Genomic DNA, 13,733 nt, shown 5'->3' with positions numbered 1-13,733 from the left:
CTGAAGTGTGGGGAGGTATTGCCTGTGGGGTGGAGAGATAAGTTTTAGGGGTGCCTTTTGAGTCACTTATTTAAAATGAATATGAATCTTTATTTTCCAGCTGTGCACCTCCCTAAGTGTTTCAGATTGGGAGTGAGAACTTAGGAGTGGAATGGTTTTGTTCTGGGAAGTGTTCTGGCAAATCATTTCCTCCTTTGCTGCTCTTGCTGTTCACCTGTGTAGTGTTGGGGAAGCCACTGGGCTTTGGGGAATTGTGTTAGCCTCTGGATTTACATCTGAATTTTGGTTGCAGTGTGAGTTCACCTGGGAGACATGCTTGTGAGGCTTTTTATTCCTAGCTCCAGCATGGCTGTGTGTCTCCACTGAAAAAATCTGCTTGTTCTCATGACTTTGTTGTGGTAGTCAGGTTGTTTTAAGGTGGATGAGAAGAAATTTTTTCATGTATGCTGTTTCAGTGAAGGATTTGACTGTACTGTTCCTGCCTGCAGGTCAAAAGCTGTGCCATGGGTACTAATGGAGCACGTACTGTTGGTGAGGTTTGTTCAGCAATGCTGGTACGTTTTTGTGTGAGGCAGTCTTTGGGAAGGTTCTCTTGGCTCAGTGCAGTGCTGAGCACTCCCAGCACACGCCCAGGCTCTTGGGGCACTGCCTCCACTTTATGGCTTGTTTGAGTTTCAGGTGGTTGGCTTTGTGACAGAAGGTGTTGGCCTGGTGGACAGGAAACCAGTCTCAGTGTAGGCTTTGGGAATGGTGTGATTGAGGTGTTCAGTGTCACACACTGGATGGCTTTGAAAGTGTATGAGTTTTCAGAGGAAAAATACATGTCATCTGTGTGCTTCAGAATAGTAGGCTTGGTTGTACCTCTATAATCTTTGTTGAAGAATAAGCCCATTAGGATTTCAGCCTGTTTATGGGTCTCATCCACTGCCTTTAGACTGGGGCAATGTCAGGTTAGGATGGATTTGGGCTATTTAGTAGCATGTGGACTCTGGAGTTCTTATTCTTTAAGTTCTTAAGGCAAAATGTGGTCAATGGGAAACTGATGACCTGACTTAGTGAGTTTGTGGTAGCATTGATGATTTCATGGAAGGATGATTTAAATTGTATAGTTCATAGATGCAGTGTAGTTTGTCTTGTAACCAACTCACTGAGTGGTGAAGAGGGGAACATTCTAGTGTGTTCTGATAGGGTTTTTTCCCCATTTGGTCTCTTTGGATTAACAACCTGTACAGCCCCTTGGTTTTGGGGAACACATAAGAAAATTCCTGGTAGAGGAGAATACTGTTGATTCATTTACTGGGAGGAGAATTTGAAGCAAATTTTAATGAAGAAGAACCAAGTTAGAGTTGCCTGCTTGTTTTGCTATTGACAGGGTTTGGGTTTACTCACAGCTTTTTCTTTGGGGCATGGTAGCATTTAGGGCTTGGGTGGTTTTTTTGCCTGAAAGGCTGCAGATTGTGGATTGATTCAGAACAGGGGTTGTTGTGGTACAAGATGTAGGTGGAGGGTGTCTGGTTTGGTATCAGACTGAATTTTTTCGAGAAGTTGTTTGGGTTGGGAAGTAGAGGTTGATTCTGTAATTTTTGTATCTATATATATAACGATCTTTTTCTTATAACCTAATCTTTTATGGTCTATCTCTGCTCTTTTTTTTTGTTTTTTTTTTTTTTTCTCTTGTTCAGTTTTCACAAACTCTTTTTTAAGAGGAGCTTTTCAGGTGTTTATAATTCAGGTTCTCTGGCTAGTGAGTATGGGAAGGATATAGAAATTACTCCCTCTCTCTGGAACATCTTTATACTCTGTTGATAGTACCACAGAATGTCAAGAATCAAGAGTCAAAAAATTATGACCTCTTTTGAGAAGTCTCTTTTATGCTAAAGCAAATGGGATTTAAAAAAAAAAAAATTTACAGAGTTACTTGGGCTAAAAATAATTAACAATGGAAGAAAAACATCTTTCTTATATTTCCTGTTGAAATCTATTCCTGCTTAAATGAAAAGCATCAGTGGAACCCCTGTCCACTTAATGCTAGTAAAAATGGTTACGAAAAGCAAGGGTGTTTAGACCTGCAGAGAGATAGCATTATGCTCCTTATAAAATGCTTATTGAATATTTACTAATGCCTTCTTTAAATGCAGCATCACTTTTGAGCAGCTTGAAATGTTAAGTGCTTAATTTTAAAATACCCCCATACCCTCATGTACACAAAAAGATGATTTGAGTGAATAAGGAGCTGTACTGGAGCAGATGCCAATTAGCTGCATCAGGTTCAGGGTTAAGCTGAGCCTCCAACCTCTTGTTAGTAGTACAGGGATCCATGGGGTTTTGTCACTGGAGCGTTGCTGAATTCCCTGGACTCAGGAAAACTGGTGCACCAGCATCTTTCAGTTCCTGAACTGATAGCATTGAAAGACTCAGCCTAAAACTTTGTAAGGCTTATCTCTGTAGTAGATGTGAATACTGAGGCTTTCAGTGCCTCAGTCACTCTGAGATCATGCCCAGAAATCTTTGCTGTTTGAGGGTCTTGGATTGGGACACCCATCAGCAAGGCTGTGGATCTTGATGGGTCTGGCAATGAAGGAATTGATGGAGCTGTTCCTCCAAAGCTCAGATCTGAGATGCTGGCTTCCTGAGGGATCAGTTCTGAGGTGGGAATGCTTTAACAAAGTCCTCAACACTGCCTCTGTCCTTTGAAGGAACATTGTGTTTGTGTTCTTTTGAGGAGAGTATAACAGGTGCCTATCAGCAAATTGGTGGAATATTACATGTTAGAGTGCTCCTACATTTTCTTCTACTTGATACATACAAGTCTCTATATTAACCATTAAATATCCTTTCTCTTAGGAGTTAAGTTAGTATTTTAGTGACCTTATTTTCATCTAGCCTTTGTGCACTTCCCCCATACGTTCAAATGAGTACCAGAATCAGTAATTTTTTATATGTGAATTCAAAAATACTTGTTTTCTTTTATAATCTGGAAAAAATGTTCTGCAGTTCCTTTTGGTTTTTCTACTCAGAGTTCCCCATAAGAAAATAAAAGACAAGGAGAACAGAAACGTGAACCATTCTGAGAGTTTTTTCCTTTTTTCCAGCATTCTGCATGTCAGGCTTTGCTTCCTTTTTGTGAAAATTGGTTTTATCGTTGGCAATTTTCCAGATCCAATGAATAATAGAGCACCAGATGTCCACTGCTGAGAAAAATTACAGATGAGTAAACACTTTTCTGAGGTAGCATAAAAATCTATTAACAGTGCTTCTGGTGTGCCTGCAGACAGTGTGAGCTCCTGGCCTGCTGTGCTTTGTGCTGCACAGAGACAAATATCTCAGCCTCTGTGGCCCTTACATGTCTGATTCTACCAGGGATTCCTGCCTTCCTCTAGGTACGGATTATTTTCTAGGAATGAACACTCACTGCAGTGCTTGAGTGTGATTTTAATAACTGGATTTAGTTTTAATTATTGTCTCATGAGTTTGATTGAAGATGAAAGTCCCAGAAACATTAGAAGAGATGGGGCTAAGAAAGGGTGTGGAGATTTGGCCTAGTCCCCAGCCTTTCCCTCCAGCAGGCACAGCTCTGGTTGTGCCGTGTTTTCAGACCCAAAACAGGCTGTGTCCCAAAAGCCATGTCTGGTTTTTCTCAGCTGTTTCAAGCTCCTCAGAATAAGCTTTCACCACAGATTTTGCCTGTTGCACCTGACAAACGAGTCCCATTTACTTGGGAATAGCAAAAATAGTCAGTGGTGGGTAATTCACATTTGATTGAGCAAACTATTGGAGAGCTTCACTGGTCCTTATCTGGTTTTATATGTCTTACCTGAATATTCCTTGCTGCAGTAAAACCCATTGCTTGTGTGTTCCCACTGAGAAAAACTCTTTATTGTCCCTCTCCATTGCCTTTGCAGCAGTTTTTACATATGGGAAAAGAAGTCATCCTCTTTCAGTCTGGTCTGTGTCCAGTTGTACCCTCCTGTTGCTTTCCTGTGCACAGGTGTGTTAGAGCCTCCTGGACATTGGCTTGGCTCACTAAAATCAGCTGTGCAAGACCTTGAGAAGCTTTTGGTCGTTTTAGTGAGCTGAGTAAGCATCAGCTGATCAGGATGGTCCTTTTAGGGGGAAAAGTTTTATTACCTTGATAACTTTGTCTTGATAACTCACACTTAGACTGTCCCTTTCATTATTCAGTCATTTACAAGTTTTTGTTGATTGTTCAGTCTTTTGTTTGGAGGATGATTCGACTCCACAGTTTCTACAATAAGCAAAATCTCTCTCAACTTAAAACTTGTTCCATAGGGCTTTTTTATGATTCTTAATGCTCTTGTGCCATCTTAAAAAGACAATTGAGTTTATCTTCCCAAGACTCCTAAGCTTTGGAAATACAGGTGCAGAGAACCAGAAGGCTTCAAGGGTCCATCTGTTCAGTCTCACGGCCTGAGGACAATAGATGTAACTTAGTTGAGCCCTTTTTGTTTTGGTATTTTGTGTTCAGAGCAGGTAGGCATGAGGCTGATAGGTGTCAGATGTTATTGTAATGGACACATGGGAAGGAGCAAGTCGTTAATTTAGGCCTTAATCATCCAGATATTGGACTAACATTAGAAGTCAGTGCCTTAACTCTGAGTCTTGTGCAATCAGCTTATAATTTTTTGCCCTATGAGTGATGTGGTGCCTGTAGCCCCCGGTGATCTCAGCAACAGTTATGAATGCTCAGTGCTGCAGAAAATCAGGTCAAGTGTCTCAGAGTGTCCAGAGAGGAAGGAGCAGTTATGTCTGAAGAGTCTGTAAGAATAACAAAGGGAAAGCAAGCTTGCTTTCATATTCTCAGTCCCTCAGATTTGTGCTTATTAAAATTTTTTTTTAATTAAAAAGTGAAATTATAACATTTCTGTTCTTGAGCAAGCCAGATCTACAGGCAATTGTTTTCATGAAGCATTGATTAGTATTTTTAGTATTAGCCATCCTAGGTATTAGAAAAAAGCAGTATATGAAAATGTATTTAAAAGCTATCAGACTAAACACTGGAGATCAAACAATTGTCTGAGTGATGTGTGACATTTAAATTAATTATGCTACTATAGCCATGGTTAAAGGATCAGCTTTCCTGTGTGATCTTGGTGTCGGTGCCTTAACACAGACCTGCACAGTACAGGAATTAGCTGCTACCTTCTGGAAATGGTAGCAGAAGATACAGAAAAGCTGATTGGTTTTGGCAGCTCACACATTTTTAGAGACAGAAAACTAAGTATAGAAATGTGGTAGCATGGCTCGGATGTTTTTTCACGTAAGGATTTTATTCCCAGCTCTGGAAGAAGAGATTTGTGCAGCCTTTCAGTGTGAAGTCTTGCTTTTGGAATGTCGAGCAGTACAGAATAATTTCATGTGCTATGATGTGACACTTCAGATGATTTTTCTGGCTGACTGGGCAGGACCTGTCTAGGCTAAAAGTATTTGGTGAGAGGAAGCAGCAACAGCTGTTTTGACTGTAGAGTCAGTTCTGCGTGTTGGTGCAACTGAGGAAACAACTGCAATTGAAGGCAATTTAAATAGACAGCTAATGGTTGCCACAAGGTAGTTTTTGATCCCACAGGTATGAGTAAAATGTCTGGTGATACCTGTAAAGAATGGAAGAAAAGAAACTTCAGTCAATGATAATAAGCATCTGCTAAATACTCCAGTTTTGTGTACAGGTCTTCACTGTGTACATTTTATTGAACTCCATGTCATCCCTGTGTGTCCAGTGCTCCAGTCTGCCCAGGTCCCCCCAAATGGCAGCACAAATACCTGGTGTGTCAAACAGCTCTCCCAGGTTTTGGGTTTGACAGTGACGTGCCTCTGCAGGTTGGGAACTGCAGGTTGTACTGGAATGGCTGGCAAGAGCAGCAGAGGCACACTGGAGAGGAATGTGGGGTACTACTAACAATATATCTTGGATGATTTTGATGGGTGAAGAACGTAAAGCATGGCCATGCTGTGCTAGCCTAGTTGATGCTGATATTTCTTCCTTTTGTCATGGTTTGACTGGATTAGGAATGCTGCAGACCACATAGTGAGCTTGCTATGCACTGTAAGTAGTGAGGAACTCTATGGTGCTCAGTGATAATTTTTCTATCACTTGGGCTTCCAATTTTGGTTTAAGTACTTAATAGAATGTGATTGAGTGCAATATATATTGTGCACAGAACTTGAATGAAATTATTTAAAGATGGGCTGAATGAGTATGCTTTGTTTGGCCTTAAATGATGCTGTGTGCTTTCAGAATCAGAGATGGGAGTGATGATCTAATTTGGCTCTCAATCACAGGGATGTAGGGTCAACATGAATTAGTATGTTTCAAGTTCCAAACCTTTAGCAGAAATAAATCTTATGCTTATAGAATATTTAATCCAGAGCAAACAAAAATTCCTGAGTGATACAGAACACATCATGGCATTTGGTAAATTTGTTACAAGGTTAGTTCCTGATGATTATTTTTCTATTTCTGCAGGGTTTAGAATTCATGTTTGCAATTTCTAGATACTATTTTCACTTTGCAGAAGGGTAGCTGGGCAGGAGGGGTTTCTGTGGTCTGCCCAAGACATTGGATAAAGCAGTGAAGGCTAGAATTAATCTGCCTGCATCTCATCTTCTCTTCTCTGTCACCTGGTAGATGGAAGCTCTGCCTGGGTGTACAGTGCAGGATTGTTGTTTGTGCTGATGCTAATACCTTTTCCTTGCAATCCGATGCAGGCTTTTGGCAAGAATATTGAGGGGACCAATCTTGTCTCTAAACTAAGAAAAACTAGAGTTTTCCATGTCTTGTTTTCTGGTGCTGTGCAGGAGCATGACTCCATCATGTACTCGAGCAGGGAGCCCTGAGGGAGGGAGCAGAGTCATTGGAAGTGGGAAATGAAGGAAGGGGGTAAAGGCATGACCAGTTAATTGTAGAAGACATTGCTTCATTTGTCTGAGCTGTTGTTTGAATGTATTTTGCACTTGGTAAGGTGACTTGGTCAACAAGGGAAGGATTTTGTATTAGAAGTCAGCCTAATTAATGCCTGTTATCTTTTGTTTTGGGTGTCTTCTAGGCAATGGAAATAATAATGTAGTAACTGCTAGATTAAGTTGATTTTCTTTGTTATTTAACTTTTGGTTCAGCTTTATAAGATGTAGGTACCTAGTCTACAATAGAGTTAATTTAACTTGATTTGGTTTTGTTGCTATCAGAGAGTTGCTTGGAAGGACTCTGTCAGGATGTTGTCAGTCTTTTAATTTGTTTGGTTTTTGACTAAAATGGGTGGATTACTTCAGCACCAGAGAGGCGAACAACCTAAGGAAACCTGCAAAAAAGTGTGGGTAGCTTTGTGTGTTAGTAGAAACCACAGGAAATATTGATGGAATGCATGTATTGGATTCATTGTTGTAAAATCCCGGAGTCCTTTTAAAACGGAGCTCATTATGAGATTGTTATTGAAGAAACACTATAATTAACCAAACAATCAACTAGAAAATAGGTTTTTTATAAAGGCAGTTTTATATAATGATCATCATGTCTGCCCTGATTATTGTGCATGCTTGGAAAACAGGTAAAAAAGGGAAACATTTACTTGTTTCCCATTGTATATTTGAACTAAATCCTGTCTTCTACTGCCTGCTTTATATTCCTCTGTAGGTAATTTTAACTGGACCAGCATAAATTTATATCATCTTAAAATACAGAGGTGCAGGTTCAAAAAGCTGCAAACGTACAATGGTCATTATAATTGGGATTGAATGAAAACATCAGACTTTTTTTCTAAACTAAAAGAAGCAGTTAACTGCATGTTAAAGAACTGTATTGTGTTTATTATAGTTTAAATAACTCCAAATACTGAAGTATGAGGTATTCCTCCCCCTGTTCTGTTCTCCAGGACAGGTGACAAAATAGTTATATGTCTCAAGCTTTCAGGATGTTTTTTATCAATGACTTTGTTCTCAGGTGGAAGGAGAGAAAGAGGGAGAATTTGATTTTCCTGGTTATGAGAGCTTCATCTTTCAGAAAGAGGTATTTCTTTTATTAAAACCAGAAAAACACAAAGGTTCATACTTGTGTAGTCTACAAGGATCGATGAATTTTCCACAGTTGTCAAACAGTTCTTGCATTTTGTTGCACAGTGGCTGTATTAATACAAGAGTGTGGAGGGGTAAGTTTGTTGTCTTCTGATGGTCCAGTCTGAACTTTACCACAGAGGGGTGGCTCCTTCCAGCTCTGTTTTGCAGTTTCCTGTTTAGCACAAGGACAAGGAGAAAGCAGCACAGGCCCTTGCAGTTCCTTGGTGTCAGGTTTTCTACCCCTAGCACTGAGTCCAGTTGCCTTGGTCCTCTCTTCTGCTTCTGGCCCTTTACACGCTTCACTCCATACTTCTAAGTCAGGACTTTGCTTTTCAAATAAGCTATTTCTGAGGAAGTATCCTTTTCCTTGTGTGTGAGAGCACTTCCCTAGAGCAGCTGAATGCTGCTGATTACGTCTGAGCAGGCACAGCTAGCAGTTGGGTAGGGTGATTAGGTTCAAAAGGAAAATTTAAAAAAGAAATCCCATATAGCAGTTGTACAGGATGCCTAAATGTCTATGGAAGATACCTCACCTGGAGCACACATAAATTTCCTTTAACTTCTTTAGAAGGCTTTTCTGGAAAGTAAGATTGCTATCAATCCTGCTAGAATTAGATAATCTGAAGGTCTGAAATGGATAGGTTTCCTTTGACATCCAGCTAGCATAAGCATGTGTATATATGTGAGACTGCTTGTGTGAGTACAAAAAACCAAACTTTTTTCTTCAGTCTTGTTCCAGTTGTAGTGAACTTCTGCATTTCAGAGATCTGAATATTGCCTTTATTTTGTCATATAGGAAGTCGGCTTAGAATTTAATTTGATCTAATGCTGTGTTTGTTTATGATAAATTCTTAGCAGTGTCTGAAGTGATTGCTTTATATTGTGGACTGGATCTGTCATTGCCCTGTTAGGAGCAATCAGATCCTTTAAAACTCCGTAATGAACAGTGTCTTTAATAAAGAAATGCTTATGGAAATAGCACAAATAGCATATATGACATTTTTGTTCAAGAAGAACTCAGATTAACTTCTGTCTCATAGTGAAACTGGAGAGTTTTTACACCAGCCTGCTGTTATAGGCTCCTTTAAACCATTAATGCTGGAGTGGTGGTTTTAGCTCCAAACAGACTTTGTTTGTCAACGTGTTTGGTAACAAAATGGCTTGCTAATTATATGGTATAAAAAAAGTAAATTTCATGATAAGGTAAAACTGTTGGTAGCACAAAGTAGTAAGTACTGGAAGAACTAGTTGTATGCAACTGTGAGTCTAATTGGAACTGTAATATGAAGAGGCAAAAAAGTCTGTTCATTCTGTACAGTTGGTAAATAAACACTGATGTGTGTGTGTGGTAGGATGGAAATTGTAGTTTATATGCTGTACTGGTTTGTTTAGAAGAGTACACTTTCATTTAGATCCTCCATTTGGTGCAGGTTATATTACCTCTTCCTGGCTGGATTTTCGTCCTGACTTGTGCAAAGCTGCTAGTGCACAGGAAAAAAATGCCCATTGAGAGGAAATTAATATTTAAATAAAAGAGTTTGAACATATCTCATGTTTTAAAAACACACAGTTGAGTCCTTGGTATTCCTTGCCATTGCTGAACTGCAGTGCTCCGTGCAGCTCTTCATATTAGCCCAGAACTTGTAAAAGGGGAGACTGAAACAAATCTACTTAGTTTCTCCAGAACTTGCTTTTTCTAGAAGACTAGGATGGCAGTTCTGTGTTTTATTACAGTGAGGATTATTGAATCTGTCACATTGTGCCATTATTTAGTGGTAAAGTCACATCTGCTGCCATTAGTCAACTCCTTGGTTAGTCTTTTGGGTTGAGAAATGTTCCTAGTGGGTGTAGTGACACCACAGATGCAGTCTACTTTATTATTTAAACTTACAACTTCAGTTTCATTAAGTTAAAATACCTTCTGCTGCAGTTAGATCCTTGCACAGCTTCTGACTATTTTGTGAAATTCAGTCACACAAAGTTGAGGGTCTGATTGAATAGGTGTAGTGCCATTCAACACACATATATGTGGTAAAGAAGTATGGGAGGTAATGCAGAACATTTTAAAAAATTTTTTATTTATTTTAAGTTACCTAAACAGAAATGTAAAACTGAATGCAAGAATATGATTAAGCTATTTTGGGGTCATCCATTCTAAAGTCCTTGTGGTTTAATAGTGATGCTACTTCAAAATTGACCTTTTTTGTTGACAGCATGTTTTGTTCAATGTATTACTATTCTGGAGTCACATCTAAAAATTTTTTTCTCTCTCTTACAGACTGGACTTTGACATTGTTTTCATGAAAGAGATTTCCAAGTAGTTGTCTTGTAATAACTTTGAGAAGAAGTTCTATGTAGCTCTTACTTCCAAGAGTGCTGCAAAAATGATTACTTCAGATTTGCCAGTACTACAGTGAGTATACGCTTCTCTCTACATTTGAAATCTTGGCTTTTGAAAAGGTTGAAGTAAACAGAGAGGTGATTGTGAGGATAAAGCACAAGCTTGGAAGAAGTGCGTGTTAGTGTGACTGTTCCAGGCCTCCTGTGTTTTCATGTGCTGAAAAACTGTGTAAAAAACCAGCAAAACACTTAATCTAAAAAATATTTCATTCTATGTATGGAGATTTAAATTTGCTGTGCAAAGCAAAACAATGTCTTTGCTACTTTTATTCTTCTGAATGTTGTGAGATTTCAGCAGCATGTATTGGTTTTGGTCATAATGGACCATAAAGTGTATTCCAGTTGTGTACTTTCTCACACCATGTTGTATATTCCAGTTGTGTATTTTCTTTTAGTGAGCTGAATGTATTGTGCAAAAAGCCTTTGTCTGATGCAGTTGAAGATAGCAAGTGTCATGAACATGTTTTGGTCCTGCTGGGAAATAGGAGTGGCTAATGCACATGGGAACATGGCTGTGCTTGGGTGAAGTGAGCTACTGGGAAGAACAGAGTGAAGATCTATAATAGGAGGAGCTGGAGAGGAAATCAAGTTGAGTTAAGAAGGAATTTTAGAGATTGGAACCTGCTCCTCCCTTTACAGGGCAGGGAGAGCACACAAAGTGAGGAAGCTCATGGGGTGAGCTAATGACAGGGAAATCAAAACAGACCAAATGGGCTTGGCTTGGAGAAAATTAATTTATTGCTAATTAAAAAGGGTTTGGATAATGGTGAGAAACAAAGGCAAAACCTACCAGGTGTTCCTTCTACCCCTGCCCCTACCTGAGTTCACGTTCAACCTTTCATCCCACCCCATCCCCTCCTGCCCCAGTGGGGGCGCCCAGCCCACTCCAGCACGGGCTCCCCTCACGGAGCTGTCCCCCACCGTCCCCTCACGGAGCTGTCCCCCACCGTCCCCTCACGGAGCTGTCCCCCATCTTCCCCTCACGGAGCTGTCCCCCACCGTTCCCTCACGGAGCTGGCCCCCTCCATTCCCCCACCGTTCCCTCACGGAGCTGCCCCCCACCGTCCCCTCACAGAGTTCCCTCTGTGACCACCCTGCTGCCATTGCCAGGCACCTGCGCCAGGTACATTTGGTAACTATCTAATGTTAATTTATTTTTGTTTGGAATGTTTTCTAATTTTTATTTTTTACCTTAGGGTGTGAAGGAACCTCAGTTTATCAGGGTTGGGTGGCATTCCAAGCTAAGATTTCTTGTTCTGTTATTTAAGAAACTGAATGGTTGGACAATTAAAAAAAAAAATTGTCTGACCTTAATAATAGCATACTTTGCATTACAGTTTTTGCTTGTATTTTTAAAATCTCTTCAAAAAAATTTAGTTGTGGATGAGCAGAGGCCTAAAGCTGGGGATGACCTTGATGGGCAGCACTGAGGGGGAGCGTCAGCCTGAGCGGGTTCTTGTTAGCTTAGGGATTAGTTGTGGAAGAACATTTTCTTGGTTCATATTTCCTGGATTTGCCATATTCAAGAAGTGAGGGAATGTTTGTGAAATATTCCAAGAACAAAAAAACTAGGATAATCTGTAGTGGTGGGAAAGGGATATTTGCATTCCCACTTTGAGAACCCAGATGGACTTAAAAAGTGAAATGAATATCATAGAGTTTAAGGTTAAAAAGGGCATATTAATGGATTTGGTTACTCTACACACCACCTGAAAAAACTGAGGGATGTTAAATACAGCAGCATATTCTTTAGTCAGAGCCACTGGTACTAATCAAAGGGTGTAAGAAAACATTAATGTTGTTTTTTCTGGTAATGTTGGGAATCATTTAATGCTACTCTGTGAAGTGTTGGTGAGATGTCATCCTCAACAACACATGTAGTTGTGATTGCTTATTAGCAAGAGGAGATCTTTCATTTTCAAAGGACTCAGCATGATTTGCACATAAAGGTTTTGGGACTCTCTGAGGGCTCAGAACATTGGCTAGGGTGGATGAAGTATCAAAGAAAGTGATAAATTCTAATTCAGAAGGTCCGAGTCGGACTTCCATCAGGAAGAGTGCTGGCTAAGGGTGAGGAAACCTGAAACAATTTTTGGGCTATGGGGTATTAGCTTCACACATTTACAGATTTGGGAAGACGCAGTCCAGTTTCATGCAGAATGCCAAGATTTCCTTTCTAGCTCTTAAATGAATTATTCAAAGGATTATTTTAATCTCCCATTCCTGTGCTTATTTTCTACTTCTTCTTTGTAATGTTTTGTAATCTTTTTGGCTACCCTCTTTAAACAAACAATCCTAAAGCCAATTTGATATGTTAATATATGTTGCTTAGCACCATATCATATATTCCCTCCAAATTCTTCTTTGTTGAGGGAACATGAAAGGAGAATCTTTACCCTTTCTAGATTCATAGAAGTAGCTTCAGAACACAGTGAAGACAGGATTTCACTTACTGGTGTTACAGATGTTTGGAGAAAACATCTGGTGTATTTGATATGTGTGATGGACAGGTATGAATCTTCTCTCAATGGCATGACTCATGTTTGCTCCTTAGATTTTTGAAGATCAGCCATGAGAACTGATTCATCCATGATTCATGAGCCTGTGCATTTAGCCATTTTTCTTCATGAATGCTTTTTTTCACAAGGCTGAATCTGGTGATAGCAATTACTGAATTTATCTCTGCCAGAATGTTGAGCCCCTCAGCAACAGCTATAAAAGCTTACAGAAGTGTTTTGGTTCCTTTTTTTTTAACAAAACCTGAAACATAAACGCAGGTTTTTGATGTGGTATGTTTTTGAAGGGGCATGGTGTATAAATGTTACAGCTAGGACTTTGTGGAATAGTAGAAGAAAGGTAAATTCATTTTTGTTTGTGTTACAGAGATGTGAAATTTACTATGTTAATGGAAACATGTTTTTCAGAAGCATGACATGGTAAAGGCTGTCCAGTAATCTGGTAATTCTTCATTAATATGGATGGCTTCAAAGATTAGTGATTCTAACTCTGGAATAATATCTGGAGTTTTTAGAAGGGATCCTGGAATTGCTGCCACTTTCCTAGGGTGCCTTAGTTACCACAGAGACCTGAAAGCAGAGCAGAGTATACCTGAGCCCTGAAAAGGGGGTATCACTTGTCTCCTTTGCTCTGCTCACCCTAATCTTGTAGGTCCCCCCCACCTCTGTCAAATTCTCTCAGGTCCCTGTCATTTCAAAGGAGTCTTAAGGGAGGAAAGGCTTAGCTTTAGGCACTTCCACCTCTCCTTAGAT

At 39.8% G+C, this 13,733-nt stretch overlaps 1 protein-coding gene across 3 annotated transcripts in view; it reads left to right on the top strand.

Moving 5' to 3' along the window:
• The window catches only part of STAG1 (stromal antigen 1), a 158,098-nt gene that overhangs the window by 28,160 nt on the left and 116,205 nt on the right, over positions 1 to 13,733 (top strand). For all 3 annotated transcript variants that reach the window (XM_041487049.1, XM_041487050.1, XM_041487048.1), the window contains exon 2: positions 10,343 to 10,477. In XM_041487049.1, coding sequence (XP_041342983.1) covers positions 10,449 to 10,477 — 29 coding nt within the window. In that variant the 5' untranslated portion in view covers positions 10,343 to 10,448. The remainder of the gene's footprint in view (positions 1 to 10,342; positions 10,478 to 13,733) is intronic.

This window comes from Pyrgilauda ruficollis, unplaced genomic scaffold (assembly GCF_017590135.1).
Source record: "Pyrgilauda ruficollis isolate IOZ18807 unplaced genomic scaffold, ASM1759013v1 scaffold79, whole genome shotgun sequence".
Classification (NCBI taxonomy): Eukaryota; Metazoa; Chordata; class Aves; order Passeriformes; family Passeridae; genus Pyrgilauda; species Pyrgilauda ruficollis.
Note: the sequence above shows the minus strand (reverse complement) of the source record. Positions and strands in the feature narration are given on the sequence as shown.